This window comes from Taurulus bubalis (assembly GCF_910589615.1).
Source record: "Taurulus bubalis genome assembly, chromosome: 16".
In the NCBI taxonomy this organism is placed as follows: Eukaryota; Metazoa; Chordata; class Actinopteri; order Perciformes; family Cottidae; genus Taurulus; species Taurulus bubalis.
The window spans coordinates 8,424,941-8,448,840 of record NC_136604.1 but is presented as its reverse complement, the minus strand read 5'-3'; the positions used below and the strand labels follow the sequence as shown (position 1 = coordinate 8,448,840).

Here is a 23,900-nt window from a genome sequence, read left to right as displayed (position 1 = left end):
GTCCCACTTCATCTTTCTGTTTACTCATTCAGTATTTCAGGTTGGTTGGAAATGAAAGGTCTACTCATTTGGCTCCTGATAGAGTTTTGACATGAATGTCTGTGGCGTGGCGAAAGCTTTTCCACAACAAATCTTCTATTGCAATGCAAATGACAATTATGTTGGCAGTCCCTCGCACCCTTTTATCTTCCCACTGAGCCAGAAAAAACAATTGGACTCTAAAAAATGTATCCACCGGGATGAGCGCTCCTTATGAATACGAAACACATTATTTTGGACGACCTGCTTGACACTGAGTAGCACAGAATTATCATATATATGTGCCTTTCTGCGTTTGGACTGTTAGATCTGAAATGGTTTGTCAGTTTGGACTGAATTTGTTTATGCAGATTGCTTGAACTGTGACTATTCTCAGAACCACTGAACATATCATATATTGCCTGTAATATACAGAGGACTCACTTGAGTCTGCATGAAGTAAACAGTAAAAGTATAGGCTTTATGTAAAACACTTGGCGAAATAGTGTGGGTGCCTGTTTGAGGTGATTATTCAAAGAGGACAACACAGCACGGAGTTAACAGGAGATGTAAAGAGATATTAATGGTTGCTCTAATCTGCTTGGAGCACCAGGTGAATGGTATTTAATTGCGCTGTGACAATTAAACTGTCAGATAAACTGTTGATTTGCAGTCAGTATACCTGACAGTTTAATCATCTTGCGAAACTGTCAGGCCCTCTGTGACAGCCACAGCCGTCTAAAGTTTCATGCACTGTCTGCTGTGGCTAACCTGATATGGGATGACTTTTACCAAATCATAACATCTTAAAGGCGCCATCTCAAGGCTGCACAGAGCCTCAATGCCCAATTTGAATTTAAGTGTTACATTGTGGTCACATCGGGAGACTATACATGCTTGTTCTGCCTTCCTTCACTGCTTTCTTGAATATGGACCAAATACCAGCTGAGTTTTCACGTCAATTAATTATATCTATATCCTGGAATTGTGTCAATGCTCCAAACTCTTAGCTGTTTAAATGTATTATCCACAATGGTTGCACCTCTTTTGTATTTGTTATTTGCTGTGATACTGTTGAAAGCTGCTGTTCTGCTAAGCAGGCATAGCTAATACAGTACCTTGTCGAGCAGAAGCAGGCTTGAAACCCCCCTCTGGCAATATGGCTCACTAGGCTGAACAAGCAGCTCGCGCTACAGATTATCCATGTCAATGGAACAGAAAATGAGAATCGGGATTTGCAATGTATCTGACAGCATGGAGGTTATGAGCTTCCAGCTGAAGATACAGTCTTTGTATTTGACTATCTAGGTTTCACGTGTCATGAGGCCTATCATTTCAAAGGCTCAAAGACGCATCGTATTCAAAGTTAAGGTGGAATTGCTTCCATGTGGATATAACAAATGAACACCCTGAAAATAGGATTTACACATAGTGGAAAAAGAGCTCTGTAAGATTGAAAAAATAACAACTTCCCTTCAAGAAATCATTGTGCAAACAAACCAGATGTTGCTCAACCAGTATTCAAGCAGGGGTGGTGCACTTCAGTGATAGATAAGAGCTCAGGAAGAAAACGCAGTTTGAATGCATTCGACATTGGACATAATAACTTGAACAAAGGTGAAACGTAATGCAATAGCCTTGCATCAGATACAAGAACACGGCGTTTTGCAGCTTTTCATTCAGGTTTCATTTACAATGTGTTGCGTGTGTAAAAGCTGCTTAATGTTAGGTGTTCATTTACATGTTGCAAATGCAATGACATTGATTATTTTTCATGCACAAAAGTAACATAAAATATATATCATTTGACTAAATGAGTAATTTCCTGCTTTAAAACATGTTCATCATCTACGTGACTCATATTGTAGTTTAACTGAAAAGAGGTGTCACTATCCGATCGGAAATATTTTAAACGTAGGGTACTAGAGATATATAAACAATCAAATCTGCAAAAACCAAGTGACATTTTATTAGCTACATTAAAAGACACTACAAAGTATGATAATGTTACTGGAAGCAGATCATTTGACTGCCTGTAGATATGATACTGCAAATATCAATATCAATATCAATCGTAGAAATCCCGGGGAAATATGGGAAATTAAATGTTGTGGACCTACTCGGACATACTGTACATGTTGGGCTGTAATATTGTGTTCAACACGTAAACACACAGCAGGCCTACATGTAGAGAAAGCTGCGGAGCGCGCGTCTCTCGGACCGCCCTCTGATTGGTCCCCTCCGGTACAGAGGCGGGGCTTACGGCTGTGGGCATTTCACAAAACCAGCCACCATGCAGCTCGGGCTTTCATTGACTACGGATTTGTCGAGTTAACCTGATCTCTCTACGGTGTTTTTTTTTTAAGTTACTCCTGCGCGTATCTACTTGCGTTTTGTTTTCTTTGAGCTTCACTGCGTAAAGTCGTTTCCTACTCGTGCAGTCTCGAGGTGCGTGGACGAGCTCCTCTCGGTGAACTTTTTTTAGTTGCTTTTTTTTCTTCTTTTTCTCGCACAACCTACCTGAGTTGTGTTTCCTCTCTGCACGCCTCCACTCCTCTCCACCATGGATTTGGTCTGGATTGTGGGCTTCGTTGTGAGCGTCTGCGCGTGGTTTGTTTCCGCGGAGCGGCACAGCGTCTACTGGAACAGCACGAACCCCAAGTAAGTCTCTCTTTTTAATTTGGGGTTTCCCATGCTCATGCAGTGCTCTTGAATCCACATTTGCACTCACTTCATTTATTTGCCAATGCAAAAAAAAAAAAAAAAAAACTAAAAAACAAAGCCTGTTTGGCATTTTTAACATCAAATAAACTTTTACCTTAATTCTCAGTGCATTGCACCATTATGGTCTATACTCGGATGCGTTTGAATAGTTTTGACTCATGCATATTCAGCGAGCTACTTGTGATGAATTCGTGATGGAGGCAACTGGCTGCGGTTGTCATGATAATGCAGGACAGTTGGGAGTCTCTCTCCCTCCCCCTCCCTCCCTTTCTGGGCTCGAACCTGTTATTATGCTGCTGTTTACCTGTAACACTTTGTCCAACCTGTTGAGATTTAATCCATGTCGCAATCTGCGGTATTAGTTACACCATCTATTTATTTTTGTGGCAAGATAGTTAACATCTCCTATTTGTGAGGGAAGATAGCTTTTTTTTTTAATTGGTGAGTGTTTCATAGACAGATAAATACGAGGATTGTTTTTTCTTCTTCTTTATTTCAGGACTTTATTAAATAGGATATATGAATACTTAAATACACTTCCTTACTTGCAGTTTATTGACAACACAGTTAAAAAGTCAGTGAATTTCTGTTGTTTGGATGAAGACTCAACAGCATCAATGAGCTGGAATCCTACAGGGGAAGTTTTTTCCCCCGCTTGCAAGTGGTTATGTTTTTTTCCCTTTCTGGTCTGACTCAAAGCACAATGTGTTGAAAGATCACATCCTCTCCATCTGACAGAGAGTCCGAACCTTCTGTGTTGGAGTGGGAGTTTGCGGTGTCTCCTAAATCAAGAGATATCACTTGGGGTTTACGTGGCTGTCAGGGAGACATAGGGGTGTTCATATTTCAGGTGGTAAGACGAGTAATAATGGTGTGTGACAGAGACGGAGGAGGTAACTTGAGGCCTGCCCAGTAGGTCACGCTGTGGGGGAGAGAGATGGATTGCTCAGGGGAGGAGGAATTGGAGCTCAGATTGTGGGGGGTTAGGGGCCATTCAGAATAAGTGGGGGTCAATTAGAATGATGTTTGATGGTGGCCAAGGGGGGAACGAGGAGAGTTAAGTTTACACGCCACAAACAAACTTCTACATACACCGGCACACAAACACACCCACTCGGGACGGGCAAGCACAAACAGGGCCTCCTGGCACACAATCACAAACCAGGACACTCAATCACACAACTGACAACACCATCTAAATCAATCAGGCGCTCTCGCTCGCTCACTCCCTCTCTCTCTCTCTCTCTCTCTCTCTGCACACATGTGTTGTCTTGGTTGCAAACAAGCAGATATTCAATAATGTTCACTAGAGCTTACATTCAACCACGGTTTCCCTCCAGATCTCCCCAGTGGTTGAAACTACAGCATGCACTGTTGTCGGAAAGGTCACAATTACAGCGTCAAAGCCCTGAAAATCAGATGGAAAGTCCCAGATGGAAAGGAGTTTTGTTGTTTCCCCCCCACTGTGGCACGGCAGTGATCATGCCTTGTGTGTGTATACTAGTAATCCGTTCTTTTGCACTTGCTATTTTTTCTCCTGGTGACTGTGCTAAATCTCCCCCTTTGGCTACTCTTAATCCTGTATTCGCGGAAAAAGCACAGAGTCTCTGAGATGTTTTCATTTGGTGCTTTTCATCATTCCCAGCAATCTGCTCTCCCCTTTGACCCGTCACTTCATACAGCGTGTTGACGTCCATCTTTTCCTCTTTCTTCCGGGTTTATTATTCCATCTTGTTGGTTAGAAAGCTGTCGTTAATCAAATTGATCTCAGATTGATCACAGTGGTGCATGCGGTGCAGGCTCATTTCCTTTTCTCAGTGTGTTTGTTGATGGATTTAGACACACACACACACACACACACACACACACACACACACACACACACACACACACACACACACACACACACGTGTATATAGGTCTATACATGCACACTGCTCCACTAGTGTGTGTGTCTTCCAAGGTCATCCCTGCCTGTACTTTAACGACCACTTTGTTCCAGCATGAGTGAACTCTATTGCTGACTGAGTCTTTCAGCACTCGCTGACCTTTTTACTTGTTGGTATATTTACAACCTTTGTCTCTGATTAGCAACAGCTTAATCACCAGCACCGGTTGATTCCCAGAAAGAGGCTCACCAGTGTGCCCAGTTAAGTCGGGCCCCTGCATGCCAGTGTGTGTACGTGTCTTTTGTAAAGTGTGTGTGTGTGTACTCACAACATCACCAGGTTTGTGTGACTCACACACTCTTATACACATTAACCTCAGTCATCCACACACACATGTGCCACACAGTGGTGATTGATGTTAACATCGTCCCAGGAGCCCTCTGGACTCCAATAATCTGCTCCTTCCTCCCTTTCCCCCTGCTGACAGAGCACGTGTAAGACCCCCACCCCCACCCCCCCCACCCCACACACACACACACACACACACACACACACACACACACACACACACACACACACACACACACACACACACCTCTCCTCCTCCTCCTCCTCTTTGTACCTGTCTCTCCCTCTCTCCAGCACCTCCCTCCCCCTCTCCTTGGCGAAGTTCCCGTTTTAACTTGGTTCTGTGGTCTCCAGTCCCGCGAGTCTGTTAACCGTTTCATGGCTCTCTTTCTTGCACATGTTTATTTTGACATCAGCCTCATCCTAATGATGACACATTTTTGAGCTAATCTGTTCCGACTCTGAAGTTTTGCCTCTGCTATGCCTTTCTAATGAGCTTTTTTTTTTTTGATTCAGCTAAAACGTCAGAATACGTTTCCAAAATGTGTAGAACCTTTTAATTGAATATGCTTTTTGAGCTGTGATTGCTCAAATGAGGGACTTATTCAAGGTGTGCTTCCTCCGTGTGAATGTTTTTTTGTGTGTGGTATTTATCCAGTCAATAAGGGTGTTTTGTGATGCATCCCATACAAATTGGGGAACGGTCTTCACGGTGAGCCACAGAAAGAGAATAGTAACTGGTGTGACCGATTGGGGTCAGAGTTCGCTATGTGATGAAGTGGCACAGCCTCTATCAATCTGTCAGTCATTCTGTCACGGCGGTGGTCCCTGAATACTGGCTGCCACTCAGGCCGGCCCCTCTTCACACGGCCGTGGCGCTGCCTCTGGGAAACTCTCATTCTTTCCCCCTCCTGTCTTTTCGGTCCCCTTCGCTCCTTCACCAGCTTTTATCTCAACTTTACAAGCTGTCCCTTTTCAGTCTTTTATTTCCTCACCTCCAACTCTGGCTCTCGGTGACGGGGGAAGGATTGAAGCCTGCTAAGAGGTGTGGAATTTTTTATCGTTCTTGGCATCCATGGCGATCCGTCACAAGGCACTTTGCCCTTTCCTTCACACCCCCCCCCCCCCAGCCCTCTTTCTTAAAGCTTCCTTCTTCTACCTCCCTATGAAAAGCCGCTCTAGTCTTCCCAGCAAACAGGTTTATTCCTTTACACTTGTCTGTCCGTGTCTGCTTCTCCCCTCTTGAGCGTCTTGCTGAAGCAGCGGAAATGGAAGCCGTCGAGCCAGTCTGAGAGCTCAAGCAGGACTTTAAATAAAGAGAAAAACAAAGGTGCAGGAGTAGGTGAACGTGTCTGTTTGACTTCCATGCATGTGAGCGCACATGTTTGAGATGAAAGATAAGATTTGGTAGTGAGCGGGTGTGATTAGGTGGACACAATAGATAAAGGAGTTCTGCGATTTACATGTAATCTGAACCAAAGCTAGTTTCCTTGAAAAACATCTCCGTTTCCCACTTTACTTCCTGATCCAGCCTTTATTCTAAACGCCCCGCCCTATACTCTTCAGCAAATTCCGACGTCTATCCTCATCTTTTTCTCGCTTTGTCTGTCGCCTCCCACCACCCATAATCTGATTTTTGTAATCTGTCTGGTGAATTCAATCTGGGGAATATACTCTGAGAGATTGTCAAACCGATGGTAATCGCCTCTTACAGGCTCAATGCTCATTGAAGTGTGTTGGCGTTCCCGATCTTTACAGTCTGTAATCGTCTGTAGGAAGACTTTACCTTATGGACCACATTCCCAGAGTTCCCCTCCCCAACCCCGAAAAGCGGATTTTTATCCTGGTCGATATTCCCACTTGTTGTTGCCAGTGTCAATGGGTTGTTTTATTGACTGCACCAGATAGAGAACCAGGCCAAAGGTTTTACCTTCCTGCAGGCGTGCTGTCTGTGTGTTTCCCTGTGAAGTGCTGCGCTTCCTGGCCACGTCTTTTCCCGGGAAAACAGCGTATCCTGTCTGCACAATAAACAATACGGTTCTCACACCAACACACGCAAGACTGTAAAGGCCTGGACTCTGGGAGTTGCTTGAATTTCCCAGGCGTGTTTGTGGAATGATCATATTTGAACTAAGAGAATAAGTATATTGGCAGTGATTAATTGTTACCAATTAGGGATGTGCTCAACTGTCGCGCCGTGAGGATGATTTGGGATCCACCTCCCCGCCTGCACTGCTGTCAAATGTCTGCGTCTCTATTCTGGATTCTCCTCTGATCAAAGTCGCCCCAGTCCACCCCGCCAGTGTTTCTCTGCCCATCCTTGTGCCTCTTCCTTATCTTCGCAGCAGACTTCCCTTGCTCCCCCTCTTTTTAACCGGACAGAAAAATCAGAGGATGAAAAATACATTAATACGCAGATTTATGAGTATGGAGCCTGCACTTTCTTTCTCAAAGTGTGTGTGTGTGTGTGCGTGTGCGTGTGCGTGTGAGGCAGAGATAAAGAGTGTGTGTGTCCTCCAGACTTGTTTGTCAAGTCGTGGTGATGTTCAATGCACCAACAGTGTATACGTGTTTGGACGAGGAAGAATTAGTCTGCAGGAGTCAGATATTATCTCTGAAAATTAAGCATTGTGTTTCTTTTGTGTAAATGAGGCTCATTGTGTAAAACTTGTTTTTCTCTGGCGTTTTTTTCTCCTTTTTTGTTGGATGTCTGGTTCAGTGTGTAAACATGTCCACACAGCAAATACTACCACCCCCTAGAGGTCAGTTGTATTATTGCCACTGTTACTACTAAGTAAGCTACTGCTACTGCTACTGCTACTGCTACTACTACTACTACTACTACTAACACTACCACTACTGCATTAAAACAAATCCATTCATTAACTGTGGCTTGATCTTACATTATTTCCCTGTGGAATTCTTTAAGCCACCAGCTCAGACAAGAGTTCATGTAAAAAAAAGATGAGCATGAACGTTTTGCCTTGTGGAAATCAATCCAGGAACATCTATTTTCTTGTACAGAGATTTGCCTCCTGATAAATGTGTTGTCAGTGGTGACCTTTTGTGTTCTGGCCCTTTTTAGAAGATACAAATGGCTCAGGGGACAGCGTGAGACGCTTGGAAAGAGCATATGTATTCATCTAAGCCTTCTTAGTGCAGCAGAATCAGCCAATTATTTCTCTGCCGGATTTAAAGCTTTTGTCGCTTTGCCGGGTGGCAAAAAGGAGCTCGGCAAGTTCAGCCAAGAACGCCGGCGGAATGCCCAATGATCCGGAAAGACAAAGGTTGAATGACGGACGGGAGAAAGCTGATTGAGATGGATGACAAAAAGTCAAACGGTGCAAAGAATGAAGGTTTGAATATTGTGTTTAAAAAGGAGGAGCCGCGTGAGTTTGGACCATATTCGTTTCTATGACGACCCCAGCGTGCCCACGCGGCATTGTGCTCTGCAAACGGTGGGTCAGAAAGTTGCATATTTGGAATACCATCTTTGTGATTGGTTCAGCGAGTCTGGGGGTTGGGGGTAGGGAGAGAGTTGACATGAGGATCTGGTTTGCTTATTGAGTGATGAAAGACGGACAGAGAGTGGGAGGAGACGGCTGACATTGATGGATGAATAGATAGACGGATGAAACGAAAAGAGTTTGAGCAATAACGTTAAACCCTCCCGCTTAACTAAACTCATGATGCACCTCCGAGCGGCTTCACCTCCCTCTGATGTGCCACCTCCCTCGTGGAGTCGCTTCAGATGTATCTTGAAAGAAATGGCTCCCTTGTGGCCAGTGTCTTTCATTACTCTGTTAACACCTCTAACTTTCCCCTCTGCTACCACCGGCACACTTGCACACATATTCAGTCACTGTCTCTTCTGAACGCTAAAACTCCAGTGTAAAGGAGTAATACCCCTTCTCTGTGTGAGAACAATAGTAGCGGGACACAAAAAAAAAAAGCCCCACTCTGCCTATCTCGCCCCTTACTCTGTCCCCAGCCCCTCGGCCGCTGCTCCGGGCCTCGCTGTCCGCTCTAAGCCCCCGTATTAAACAGGGTCTGGTGCTGATGAATGGACCACAGCTCAGCCTCTGCTCCACCCAATAATCCAGGCTTGGATGAGCCGATTAGGTGGTCCCCGCATTCCGGTTCACTCATCTGTGGCGCAGGCCAGTCACCGTATGGGTCACATTACTGTCAGGTGCAAAAACCTGTGAGGAAAATAATCATGTTTATGTGGTTGGGGTGACCCGCACAGGTCAAGTAGAGCGGAGCTCCTGTTTTTTTAGACGTGGCCTTTTAAGGACCTTAAAGTAGTTCTGAATCGATCTTTAAAGTGTGCGATTCCCGTCGCTAGAATTTTAAAAAGCACAAGGCCCCTCCGGTGCTGACTTGGAGATTGTTCGACCTTTGATCCACATTGCGGCTTCTTCGCCTCAGAGGTCCAGCATTCCACAGGGCGATAGAGTGCATAGATGAGAGGGTGATGGATGGGTGAAAGGAGGGGGTAGAGGTGGAGAAGAAAGCAAAACGCTGGCTAGAGAGATTAAAGAAGAGAGATTAGACTCCTGCTGCTGAAGAGGCTCAAATAATTCAGAAATTCCTTCTTTGGATAGGATGAAGAGCAGCCGGGAACAGCCTGTAGTCTATTTTTCAGCAGATTGTACACACACACATTTATACATTCCCTCACTGCTATCAACGCTGTCCATTATTGGCATTTATTATCCTCCATATCACACACTCCCAGATTCCCCAGAGCTTTTCAGACGCAACACACACGCCCAGTCCAACACAAACAATCACACATTTAAGAGTCTCGGGCTGAGACAGACACACATGCACGCAATCCACGCTGCATATCTGCCATCGCTCCACAAATCATCCTTAAGTACAGAATACAACTCTTCCATGATGTTGCTTCGTCTGACGCTCCAAGCGGCCCTGTCATAAAGAGAAAGTATCTTCGGATGAACAGTGGGAGTAAATCAAGACTATCAAGACAGAGAGAGGGGAACAGTCTGGAGGAGGAAATAACAAGGGACACACACTGGGGGAGACGGAGCAGGACTTTGTCTGCTAAAGTGACGGTGGCACGATTTGACTTTGTTGACTAAACCTTTTCACACAGAGACTTAAGCTCCCTTTGAAGTGTGTTACTGCGATCAGTTAATTAAGCAGATGATGTGGAACGTTTCAATGCAGAGGCGTTAGAGGGGAACAAAAGGCAGCAGGATAATTAAAACGATTTGCCATTAGTAAAAAAGGGACTAGCCAGCCTCCCCGGGTGCATATTCAACCTCTGTTTTCTCTGCTAATTTAGGTATTCCATCAGTTCAGGCGCGCTGTGAATGGAGACACTGTATGGAACGGTGGCGTTGATGAAGCAACTGTAGCACTCGCATAGATACTCGCTCTGACTGAAAGAAACTTCAAAAGCCATTTCCGCCAGCCCACGCCTATTCATACCCCTCCTCCCCAAACTCTTAGCCTAAAGGGGCTGGGAAATGGGGAGCGGGAGGGCATAATTACCCCCCTCCGGGGCAACTTTAATACCCCTTTTTGTGTTTTAATTGCACCCCCCTTTGACCCCCTTTTGATGAACACATTGGGAGCATACCACAACTGGTTTGTTATCCGGGCTCTGCAAGAGTGTGGGGGGGGGGATTGGCTTTAGGGGGTTTGTTTGTGTGTGTTTTCTGTGTTTGCAGCGGGATGATAACTCTGTCAGGCAAAAGCAGACAACAGTGTTTGTTCAATAGTGTTATCGATTCGACTGGAATTGAAAGTGGCAGGGGGAAAAAACACTTTAGCGCCAATCTGGTAAACAGAGCGTGGCGGGCAAACTGGAGATAAGCACAAAGCTGTCTGGACCATGGCAAAATGATAATTATTGCCCCCCCTCCCCCGACACACACATACCAAAAGTTGGCTGGGGCACACTATTATCAGCACAGTTCGATGCAAGTAAGAAGGTTAAAAGGTAGAAAGGTTTTCTAACGGGCCTGTGTTGCCGGCTAATCTGGGCATCAGCATTGAGGCAATGCAGCCAGGCGGAGAGAGGTAAAGGGGTGGGTGGGGGAGCAGGAGTCAGGTCCCAGTGTTTGGAGCCACAGCGTCTGTCCTTTTACCAGGCGGCACCAGGGGGACCCCTGGCCAAAAACAACAGCAGCTAACGAGCAGCAGGGGCCAGTGCACTTTGATCGTTCGTCACACATATGGACCGTGTCACACAAACACAAAGTCCCCAAATGCTGCTTGTTACATTTAGTGGTTTTATGAGGAAACGACAGAAAGAGGTTTTTTTTTGTTCTGTGCTAAAGGTGTCCGATTAGGACCCTGTAGGCTTTTGGGAACTCTTAACTCTTTGAGATCTGTGGATCAGATTAAATAACTTACTCACACTGGATGCCTGCCTCTTTGTTTGGGGTCGGCGAAAGCCTCATGAACTAGCCATGTATTCATTGCAAAAGCAACAAAACCCTATATTAGACACACATTCTCCTTGTGTGTTGTGAAAATATTGAAGTCTGTCAAATTTCTTCCATTCTCAGAGAACCCCTGGTGCTCCAGAACAGTAGGAGACGGTAACTGATAGGCATCGCTTTGGAGCTCAGTACCGGGGGAGGGTGTGTGTGTGTGTGTGTGTGTGTGTGTGTGTGTGTGTGTGTGTGTGTGTGTGTGTGTGTGTGTGTGTGTGTGTGTGTGTGTGTGTGTGTGTGTGTGTGTGTTCGGTGGGTGCAAATAGTAGGTAGCTACTGCTTTAGGTTGTTGATAGATGGGAATTACTGGGAAGTGTGTGTGGCTAGCGGTCAGCTACCGCTCCAGACCGCTGATAGATAGCTTTGGCTGAGAAGAGAGCATTAGCTGTGAGCCGCCCCCTGAGCAGCCACTCAGTCAGGGGCTAAGGGACAACGCTGAAATACCTTTAATGTCAATTCCCTGGAGATAAACTCATAATATCTCTTGGCAGAAAATCCAGAAGGAGGAAGGAATCATCGGCAGTTGAGACGGCCTCAGAGAATGCTAAATTGTTATTTTTAAGTGTTTCTGGAATAATTAAATTGTGTTTGTGGGGACATTAGAAGCAAGTTGAAATGCCAAAAAGTTTTCTGCGATTGCTCCTTTTAATCTACGTCCAAGGAAGGGAGAGAGTTTAGTTTACTTGAGGACCATCGTAAAGAGGGCGGAGAGGGCGGAGGAGTGATGGGAGGGATGCAGGGAGGAATGGAGGGGAGGCAGACAGTCTGACTGTGTCTCTGTATTTGTAATGAGAGGGAATGTGGTGGGAGACGGTTACAGGCCGTCACCAGACTCGTTGTGTATGTGTCCGCCTGTCTCTCTCGCCCTAATGAATAGCTTAAAACACATGTGACCTTCATTTGAATCCATATCGCTCGTCAACTCCGGTTTGTGTGCTTCTGTCGAATGGGACGTGTCATAATGCATTCTGCCTCTTTATCCGTGTGGGTGTTTTGTGCGTCGCCCTGCTGATGTCGATACTCATCTCCCGTCTTAACGGGCTAACTGACTGCTAATGTTTCTCTGTAAACATCACTCGACTCCCGGGGAACGTGGGATCAATGTGCACTCGGTGCAGCTGCAGATGCGCCGGCCTCACGTTCATCCATATTTATGGACATGTTCTCTGCAGATCATTATTCCCCTTATTGCGTTTTCCCTCTTCATTCCGCTCCAACACACACATATTTCCTCGCTCTCTCCCTCTCCATGTCTTATTCCCAGGCCTCTTAGACTTTCCTCTGATTTCCCCGTTGTACTTTGGCGTGTAGCCGATCAATATATAATCACAGATTTTGAGGCTTATATGTATTACCGCTCTGATGGTATAAGCACGGTTATCGGTCTCCTGCCACTTGCATAACCATCCTCCTCTGCCTCCTCTCTGCAGGTTTCTATGGGACGACTACACTGTGGAGGTGAAGCTCAACGACTACCTGGACATCGTCTGCCCCCATTACCCTCAGGGTGAGGTGCCACTGCTGGATGCTGAGCGGTACGTGCTCTACATGGTGGAGCGCGAGGACTACGACTCCTGCAAGCCCCAATCGTACGACCAGATGCGTTGGGAGTGTGGCCATCCGTTTGCTCCTCACGCCCCTGAGAAGTTCTCAGAGAAGTTCCAGCGGTTTACGCCGTTCACGCTGGGAAAGGAGTTCCGTCAAGGAGAAAGCTACTATTATATCTGTGAGTGTTATAACTTTCTCTCAAAGTGTTCTCGGTGTTTGTCAGTCTTCTTCTTTCTAATTATAGTAATGTTTTCACTGAGGTTTTATATAACGCGCATATAAAATCGTATATATCCTCACAGAAAACCAACATTGTCAATGCTCCTAGTTTTCTCCGCCCAGTTAGAAAAGGCTGGATGTGAACAAACCTGCCGCTAACATCAGCATATTAGCACGCTCTCATTGATGATATTAACCGTTTACAATGTAGAACATCTTAGTTTAGCGTGTTAGCATTTGCTAATCAGCACTAAACCCAATGTCCAGCCGAGGCTGATCAAGTGTCATTAGTTTTGCAGGTATTCAGTCATAAGCCTGTGTTAAAGACTAGCTGATGACTAAATGAAAAGTTAAGCGACCGCTAAAATTATTACAATTCATCCTGAGAGGGACACTAATGTGTGTACCAAATTTCATGGCGACCCATCCAAAAGATTCATCATATGGGACCCATATGGGAAAATGTCATGGCAATCAGGGTCATATTTCGACTGAAGGAAGTGAGGGCAACATTCTGCAGTTTAGTTTTTCTACGAACCGGAACGCGCTGGAGCTCGGTGGACATGGACATTAACCGGGGTGTTGGCTCAGTTTGCCAAGTTTATGCAACACTTCCCCTGCTAGAATGTAACCACATAGAGCCATAGACGATGGCTGTCATTAGATAAACTGCAGGACACACTTCGCCTGGTCACAGATGGCCTCCTAAACTTGGTCCCTGTGTCTGTCTGTTGTCAAGTATTTGCGTGTGTGTGTGGCTGGGTGCATGCATGAAGGTGAATTAAGGGGCCCGTGGAGGCTAAGTGTATTAGTTTGGATGTTAACGCCTGTGTTGTTTCTTCCCGGCAGCCAAACCTCTGCACCATCATGGACAGGAGTGCCTCAGGCTCAGGGTGGACGTCGTAGCTGCTGATGGTGAGTTTAACCGCCCTCCCGTCTGTAAGGAGAGCAGCATAGTTGTGATAGTCGAGTTAAGCTATTATGAGACCCCACAGTAATTGATGGCATTTTTGTTTTTGTTTCAGGCTCTCAAGAGGCCAGAGTGGCTAAGGGAGGCCCAGGTGGGGCTGGAGCTGGAGCTGGAGCTGGGAGTGGGGCTGGGGGTGGGGTTCACAACCCGTCCAACAGACTGCCTGCAGGTATGTTTACCAACCCTGCGCCCTTTCTAATTATCCCTGATCTTGAAACAGACCAGGCACATTCAGGGTTACGTTTGGTTGTAAATATGTGGAGCTAATGTGTCTTCTTTATCTCCCATCTTCAAGCAGATGACCCAGTGGTAATCCTGCCAGACGTCCAGAAGAGTGTGCGGTCAAACTCTGTGGTGACGGCTCCATCCCTCACGATGCTCTCCCTGCTCGTCCCATCTTCATTACTGCTGTGGTTGCACTGAAAGTACATGAAAGGACCGCTGTCAGCACACTTTCTTTTCAGGGACTACAATGAAGACAGTCCGTGGGGATGAGACCACAGACTCAAAAAGACAGTTTTCCATGCCCAGTGCTGGCCACGGGGAAGATTTTTGAAGCTTGTAAAGTACAGATGGAACGTGCTGAGGAACTCCTGAGCATTTGAGACAAAGTATCTGTGCTTCATCCTTTTTTTCTTGGAAAGACCAAGCTCTCCTTAATTTGTCTTTTTTTAAGGCTCTCTCCAAGTTTGGAGGATAACCCAAGAAGACAATATGAAGAAGATTAAAAGTGACTTAAAGAGGCCGAAGAACAATCAAGAGCAAAGACATCAACTCTGTTTTGAATTCTATAAATTTAGATGGGATGAATCCACATTCGGTGGAAAAGTAATCTATCACCTTTCGAGCCAAAGATCAGTCATCTCTTCAACTTGTACACTATTCCACCCTTGAGTATTGTGTATTACTTGTTGTATTGTTATCGTAATGGTATCGAGTGGCATTGGTGTCCCAAGTACTTTCTCTAAATGTAGCATTGACAGGCACGGGGGCTCGACCATGTGCTTATATACTGTAGCACTAACGCTGCACAGTACAGACACAACGACATACACCCCATAACAGTGTTACACATGCACACAAACAGACACACACACACTGACATCAAATGACATGAGACATAAAAACACACTCCATCGAACTGTGTTGCGTGTACATTCTGTGAAGATAATTTATAACATTTGCAGCTGAGAAGTTTTACTGTATATACCATGTGCTCACAAAGAGAAATGTTTACTGTTGGCAACGGGGAGCGCCGCTCTCTCTCTCCGTCTCCTGGTAGAGTTGGGACCTGTGTGAAAGGGCGAGTGTGTGAGTTGAAGTGATAGTAAGAAAAAGGGAGTGATTGCTTGAAAGAGTGTAGATACAAAATGTTTTTCTGCCAAAAGTGAACACTGAGATGTGCATTTGTGTGTGTGTGTGTGTGTGTGCGCGTTTGTGCTACGGAGAGGCTGGACTTCTCTGTTTGTTGGATCTTGCCGCTGTATTGGTTAAGCTGTCTAACATGGAGCGCTGGTATCTTTTATTACAGGACCCAACCCTGTGTATCACGGTGCTTTCCTCATGTTTTCAACACATTTATTTAGACCTAATAATTCACACAGTTTTGGATCATTTAAAAAGGTTATAGTCACCAGCTCACAAGAGACGAGACATGGCATCAAAGTTGCCAAGCACATCTTCACCTGACAGGCTGGCTTGACCAACAAAGCACAACGGTGTATGACTACCATTGAAGTCAGTCTTTTTTATCTGCATTCTTGTTACCTAATTTTGTACATGTGTAAGTAAAAAAAAAAAAAAAAAAAAAAGGTGTATAATATGTATATATTTATATATATATATATATATAGAAGATTATATAAAGAAATGTTTGATAAATATGCTAAATGTGAAAATTTCATGTGAAATAAAAGATATTTTTGGAAAACCCGAACAGCTTTCTTGTTTATTTTTTAGACCCATGCTTGCATGTCTAGGCAGTCATCTCTCCACCTTGTTCACCGTTTATTTGGTAATGTTGGTCTGTTTTGTGCCTTGTAGTTAAATATCTCAACAATGATTTGATGGATTTCAATTAAGTTTGGTTCAGACATTCAGTCCCACAGGATGAATTGTAATAACTATAATTATGCCTGGATTTAACATCTAGCTCCATCAAAATGTTAACTTGTCTATTACTAACTAGCAAATGTTAGCACGCTAACATGCTAAACTAAGACGTGGAACATGGTAAACATCAGCATGTTAACATTGCCGTTGTAATTACGTTGACACGGTGGCTTTAGCATGTATACAGGACTAGTTTGCACATGATATTGGGTAAAGGTTTAATTATGAAGTGATCCAGTTTCCGAGCATTATCCTAAATTAAAGATCACACTTCCCCCTTGAAGTAAGGTGATTTTGGTGCTGAAAAGCTTTCAAGAAACCCAGCCCATTTCTACATTACACTCAAAATATCTCCACAGAAGGAGTCAATAGCGCAGATAATGAATCACACACACGCTAATGTGACAGGAGTTGAATAGAACCAAGGCCAGGGGTGGCTGGAGACCAAAAAAAAAAGCAAAACGATGAGAGGACTGTATTTATCATTACTGTTACGGTTGCCTTTTGGCATGAAGACTAAGCACACAGGTGTGATCCCTCTACTGTCTTTATCTAAACCTTCTGTCGAGCCTCCCCCTGAGCTACACACACACACACACACACACACACACACACACACACACACACACACACACACACACACACACACAGCTCCTCTGTTCTCCAGCCACGATACTTTGCTTGTGTGCAAGTTGCATGACGAGCAATTGTTCCCGTCTCTCCTCCTGTCTCTCCTTTCCCAGGAGAGCTTTACGGCTGTGACAGTGAAAACAGCTGTTGCACCAGAAAAAGTGGTGCTCCTGCCTCTCCCCAATGTTTTCAAAAGGACGGTCATAAATTAGGGCCGGCAGACAGGCCCCTTAACGCCTGACCCCAAGAAGAGGCTCCACTGAGCGGTAGCTCGTCAAGAGCAGACAATTGTTTTTATTTACTTGCTCGTTCGGCGTACCAGCTTGAGTAAATGTGACCAGCAAGTGTGAAACCTTTAACGCTGTAGTAAATGTAAAGGGCAGTGCGCAGATAACCAGAACCAACGTGGAGCACAGAAAAACTCCTGAGGGCATCGTTTTCACAGGCCTGAAAGTAGAAGAGAAATCTCCATTTGATGTTCGCATACGATTTTAAAGCTCGAATTCACAGATGAGACGCATTAAAAAAAGTTAGCAAGGTGAGCATGAATTGAAATATCTGAACATTAGGAATGTGATCAAAGAAAATGCTTTGAAGAAACATGCTGTAAAGTAGAATGTCTAATAAATCAAGCCTCAGTGTTTGCCTCTCACATATTGCCATTATATTATCTTCATGAATAAAAGAGCTGTTCAGAAAGTATTTCTAGAATCCTCAAAGACTCTTTCAATCGTCTTAATGAAAAGGAAATTACATCAGCAGCATGATGTCAAATATTTTTCTTCTATTGCTCCAGCTGTTGCTATATTTCCAATTCAGGTTGCCAGAAATGACTCATCTCCTTGCTTTCTCCTCTCTTTGTACAATACAAGAAAAACAGAAACATGTTTTGTATTAAAGTAAAGAATGTTTCAGTTTAACATCAATATTGACGAATATAACTGCGATTCTTTCACTCTGTACATTTCAAGCATGGCGTTAAGGTGTGGCATTTCCAGCTACTTTTGATTGGATTTATCAGCAGAAATAGAAATGGAAATTCAGTCAGCCATGTTTCTACAGTAGCCCAGAATGGACAAATCAAACGCTGGCTCTAGAGAGGCCTTTTGAGTTTTTTAGGGGACCGAAAACCAACGTAGTTCTCGGACATGCAAAACTGTGGTAAGTTAACGTCGTTCAGCTCGCCGAGCTCTCCAGCCTTTTCTAGCTCGTTCTTGAGTTTGCCATGACATTTTGTGCAGACATTCATGCCTTCATGAGGATGACTTTCAATATATGTGTCCAATACTTGACTAAAAACTAAATCCCTGCACAAGAAAAAACACCACTGTGCCTAAATAAAGCCTTCCACATAGCTGTAAGCATGACTGTCAATTCTTAGTTCTGAAAAAAGAATGCTTAGCTATGGGACTAACACAACTTGAGAGGCACAAATTGGGGCGGTATAACATCAAACATGTCCCAACAAACAAGGCATTTATCAATATGTTGCACATCAGCGTTTAATCGAGCGAGAGCTGAGCCAATATTGTGTGTAACTAAAAACTGCCAGGAGGCCATGAGACACAGCAGGAAAATTAAAAACTCAGAGTATAGGTTTGGCATGGCCAGGTAGTCGATCTCTACATCTCTGGACACTCATCAGTAGGACACATGATCCATGATACACAGACTTCCTGTCCCACAGGAAGCAGCCTGTGAAGCTGGGGAAACGCGTCTCAGCCTCTCGGACCCTCAGCACCGGTTCTCCCCAAGGTTGCGTTCTTTCCCTTCTTCTCTTCTCCCTGTACACCAACAGCTGCACCTCCAGTCACAAAGTCCGTCAAGCTCCTGAAGTCCGCGGATGACACCACCCTCATTGGACTCATCACCCGTGTGGATGAGTCCGCCTTTAGGTGGGAGATTGACCTGGTGCGGACTTAACGACTTAGAGCTCAACGCTGAAGATGGTTGTGGATTTCCGAAAGAACGCAGCCCCACCCGCCCCCATCACCCTGTGTGACTCCCTCGTCAGTCCTTCCGCTTCCTGGGCTTCACCATAACCCAGGTGCTTGAGCTTAACATCAGCTCCATCACAACGAAGGCTCAGCAAAGGATGTACTTCCTAAGGCAGCTGAAGAAGTTCAACCTGCCAAAGACAATGACTTCAACACTGCCATCATTGAGTCCATCCTCTTCTCCGCCATTGGCTTCTGGTATGCTGCAGCCACCGCCGAGGACAAGGGCAGACTGCATATCCTCCGCTCTGCTGAGAGGGTGATTGGGTGCAATCTGCCGTCCCTCCGAGACTATTTCGCCTTCAGAACCCCAAAGCGGGCAAGAAAGAATGCAGCCGACCGCTCTCACCAAAGAGCCCCCAGAGAACACAAACTCTTTGAGTCCCTTCCCTCTGGCAAGAGACTACGGTCCATCAGGACCAAGACCTCACATCATGAATACAGTTTCTTCCCATCTGCAGTCGGGTTCATCAATAAAGCCTGGGACCCCCACGGACTCAGACACTTACATCCCCAGGACAATTCCTTACAGTTACACACCCCTGCACATCTTTTATCTATAAAGATACATTTGACACTTTGATAATACTTGTTTTCTACCCTTATTTGTTTGTTTTACCATATTGTATTGTACATTTTCATATTTTCTATTTTTGTATTATATCTTTTTTTTGTACTGTGTTTACTGTTACACACCAATCACCTAGCCAAATCCCATATATGCGTAACGTACTATAAATACAATAAACAGTTTCTGATTCTGATGGGCAGTCCCTGTCTGCCTGCTGGCATGTGGTACTACTCGGAAGAGCCAGGAGTATCTGCCTCACAGGGCCTCTGGGACGTTACCTAATGTTATTGTAGCTATTTGTAGCATTTATAAGCCTCCATGCTGCCCTAGAATGGGAACCTGGTGTCCTGTAAGTATCAAAGCAGCTGTTTATGAGCAGCGAAAGAAGAATAGACTAACCCGTGAGTGACTTTTTAACCAGGTTCCCATCATTTTTATTCAGCCATGATGCACGCTCGGATTACATGACGTTTTTTATTTTAGCGGCATATTTGGAAGCTCCTTTACTCCCTCTTTTACTGGAGTCCAGCTTTAGAGCCAGTAAAAGCTTTAGATGACAGCTGGGTCATACTGGGCTGATGGGAAGGAAACACCTTGGTTCCACAGGGGAGGACTCATCCTCTGAGCCAATCAGGACACATTTTGGTCCCCTGCCATTTCTGGCGGTCAGGGTGTGGTCTGCTCTTCCCGAAAAAGTCCTGTCACACACTCTCTACTACGGTCATTTGTCTTGTTCCAGCTCATGCTTTGGTTTCCTGTCCGTGTCACTAGGTCACTTTCCTTTTTTTTTCCTTTTAAAAAAGAAAAGTCATTCTCACTTCCACACTTTGTTCTGCGACTTTAAACCGTTCTCTCTCTGTATCCACCCCCACACCCGCGCCCCCCTCTTTTGTCACTCTCATCTAGTCATTACTGTTCACCCTTTTCTGTATCTGTATCAAATCTCCATTTCTTTCAGCTCAGGGCCTCGATTACTAACTCCATCTCTCTTTCTGTAGATGGGTTTGAGGTTTTACTGTGAAATGTGTGGGTGGGGAAAAAAGTCTTCTGTGCAGAAAAATGATAGGTTATCATTTTTCAGTTTTTTGGTTCTCAGCCTGTCTAGATGGATTTTCTTCGAGCAGTGTCACTGAGTGTCCCTCTAAATGTTTTTTATAGTGTCTTCAGGTCTCAGGGAGGCCATGCTGCGGGCACAACCCCGTGGCCGGCCGCTCTCACTGTCTCCGTCCCCATTAGGCTTCCTCCTGTTTTTCAGCTCCTCTCCCAATTTATCTGACGCCTCTCACCTCACCACTTCAGAATGGAACACAAAGAACATTCTGTGCACGTTTGCCACCTTTCTCAGCCAGTCGAAGACAGGCAGAGCAATTATGAAAAACATTGTGTGGCTAAGTGGCCTTCATACTCCAAAAACCCCCCTCAAAAAAAGAGAATTGAAGCGAGGGGATTTTGAAGTTGCCACTTAGACATGTTACATCACCGAGAGATTTTAGATGACTTTGCCACGAGTCAAGTTTACAGAACCACATAAATAATTTATGTAATTCATAACAAATCAGCTTCATATTTTCTATTCGGAAAAACTTTGGTTTCGTATTATTTCAGGTCAGGTTTAGGTAAGCTTATAGCTCAAAGTGATCTACATGATACATGATAAAAGTATGAAGGACTGCGTGAAGTTTTTGATTCCTACAGGAAAATACACTATGAAAGATCATTCACGTCAAGAAAAGAAAAAATACTTATAAACTCAAATCTTGACAGGCAGGGATACAACACTACAATCTAATTATTATTATTATGGATTTTGCTCAATGCTTCAAGTTACTGTACTCAGGTGCCCCCTCTCTTGTAAATACTGACACTCACTAAAAACAAACAAAAAAAAAAAACAACAGCACTGCTTAAGAAAACAAGCTTGAGTACTTGAGGTTGTCTCTCATGGGACGGCTTTTGATACATCTGTCTGTGCATCAGATGATACTTGAATACATTTGCTATTGTGCTAAGCGTAAAGTCTGGACTGAAGCTTACTGTATGTTTGAAACAAAGGATTAAAAAAAAAAAGACAACTACTTGTACTTACACGCATTATACACGGTAGGTAAAATGTTTGTCCTATTCCGAGTTAGACTTTTGTCTGATAGCCTGCAGGATAAAAACAGACGGATGTCTGAAGTTAGATATAGGGAGAATGATGACAAAGAAAAGCAATTTAACGATTTCACATGTGGTTACGAGGGAGAACACAACTGCCTAGCAAGGGAAGCCTTTGGTGTAATTGCCAGAAGTAGAAGATTTGCTGGTAAATAACAGGTTGCCTTTCATCCAGTCTGCTCTTGCAACAGCTTGCACACGTTCACAGGGGGGGCTGACGTTGCAAGGCACAACAGGCAGTGCTCTGCACACACAGAATCGCTAACTCGCTTGCATTTCTTCTTAAGTTATGGGATCTTTTGAAACCCTGTAATGATGCCTTTGGCCGGGCTATGCTTTGTTTATGCTCAGCGGGGAACTAGCTGTAAATGAGCATATGCAGCATTTTAAAGCGCACACAAAAGAACTGTATTCGCCAACATCAGATTAGTGCAGGACTACATACTTAGCTTACATTCTCTGATTGGAGCAAACCTCTGAGAGGGAAGAAAGTGAAATGCTGTATGAAGTATATCTCACGTCGTCGACTACAAAATGGGACAAAAGAGATCTGTCTCTTGCACAGAAGGAGGCATTGAGAAGTTGATATAAAGCCCTCGGGCCATGCGAGTTATGCTCGGAGAAGGAATGCATCATATATATGCAGCGCACTCATGCACATACTCGCATACCTCCTGGCCCTATGCGAGCCCCCAACCCACAAACATGTCTGTAGGCAGAAAAACTGAAGAAAAATAGACTCCATTTTAATTAAGTTCCGGCAATAGCCCCCGGGCACAAGTCTGAAATTGGACAATGGAATGAACACTTCTTTACAGATAAAGTCAAGTCCATACAGAGAAGCAGCAATATCCAGACAGTATTTAGAGTGTTCCACTGTGACCTTGCGGTGGTTTCATTGACCGACGACTTGTTACAGAGGATACTTTAGCTGACGAGTAACTCTCAGGGGTATTTAACTGTGTACTGTTACCAACAAACGACATCACTGTGTGTGTGTTTACAGTTTGTGTTGGTTTGGGGGGTGTTAATCAGTAAAACCACTTGTGATGTTAAATATCGTTCACTTCATAAAAGAGGTCTTTCAATGGCAAGAATACTAAACATGCATCTTCATGGTGCAAACTGCTGTGTTGTCACTTAATAAGTCACTTACACTAAAGCACATTTGATCAATATCTAATCTGAAAGAGGCGACACTGAAGAAGAGACATTGCTGCATGACGGGTCACAATGATTGATGTTCTGATCATGTCTGCTGGAAACGAAACAAAAAGGTGCCAATTCTGAGTAGCAGTTGCATACGACATATTTCACACATCCTAAACAAGATATATTTTGTGCAGACACTTGGTCGTGTGTAAAACTAGTCCGTTTTAGTCTCTCAAAGGTCCCACACAGTCCTTCTCTACATCTACATCTTTAGGCCCCTTTTCCTCAAGTCCTCTTGGGCTTCTTTGATCTGCTCCTTCAGCTCCTTCGCCGCCTCCTCGCAGTCGTTGAAGGTGGCCACCCTGTACCCCACCGTGGCCAGGGAGAAGCAGCCGAACGACACCAGCAGGTACAGAGGCATCGGCCAGGCCACCTCTCTGTAGGTCTGCGGCAGGCTCAGGTCCAACAGGTCGAAGGAGACCAAAGCCCACAGTGCGCCCACCAGCGACACGCCGAGCAGCCACTCCACAAGTTTGGTCATGACGAGAAGAGCTGCCGCGGGGATTCAGGTGAGCAGCCGCGAAACAACCTGAAACAGAAACGGGCGGTCAGAAGGCTACAGGTTGTTAGCTTAGCTGTAGTACAGCAGAAGTAGCTAGCACTGTGCTAACAGCTAGCTAGCTGTTGAGCTGTCGATGGACACAACACAACAACACACCCGACAGACGGACGACAAATAGCACGAGGCGACGGGAACAACACGTCGTACGGAGGACACTAAAGGGACCGATTCGTTCATTTAAATAGCATTTCCTTCCATAAATACAACTGGAAGAAAGTATCCGGTGTGTTTACCTCTCTAAAGCCACCTCAGCTCAGCGCAGCTTTATGACGTAGAACGTGACGCCTGATGGGACATGTAGTCCGTGCTGTGTTGTGACAGAGATTACAACAAATCTACTGCATTTTGATTCATTAGTGTCATACTATTCGCAAAATACATGTAAAGCCTGAACTTAAAAAAAATCTATCTATATACATATGTAATACTGTGTTTATGTTACTATTGTACTACTAAATTCATACTTTATT

General features: G+C 44.7%; 2 protein-coding genes across 2 annotated transcripts; one reads left to right on the top strand and one right to left on the bottom strand.

Annotated features, from left to right (window-relative positions):
• Window positions 1-2,581: 2,581 nt before the first annotated feature.
• efna1a (ephrin-A1a) lies at window positions 2,582-16,116 on the top strand (the record flags this gene model as incomplete). Its single annotated transcript, XM_079232146.1, has 5 exons — window positions 2,582-2,679; window positions 12,883-13,178; window positions 14,069-14,134; window positions 14,245-14,358; window positions 14,485-16,116. 5 exons carry the CDS (start codon window positions 2,582-2,584, stop codon window positions 14,610-14,612), a joined length of 702 nt encoding a protein of 233 aa, XP_079088272.1. The 3' UTR covers window positions 14,613-16,116.
• Window positions 16,117-22,378: 6,262 nt separating this feature from the next.
• Window positions 22,379-23,688, bottom strand: dpm3 (dolichyl-phosphate mannosyltransferase subunit 3, regulatory). The gene is made up of 2 exons (XM_079232162.1): window positions 23,664-23,688; window positions 22,379-23,397 (listed from the first exon to the last, which is right to left on the bottom strand). Exon 2 carries the CDS (start codon window positions 23,347-23,349, stop codon window positions 23,071-23,073), a length of 279 nt encoding a protein of 92 aa, XP_079088288.1. The 5' UTR covers window positions 23,350-23,397; window positions 23,664-23,688; the 3' UTR covers window positions 22,379-23,070.
• Between the last annotated feature and the right edge of the window lie 212 nt (window positions 23,689-23,900).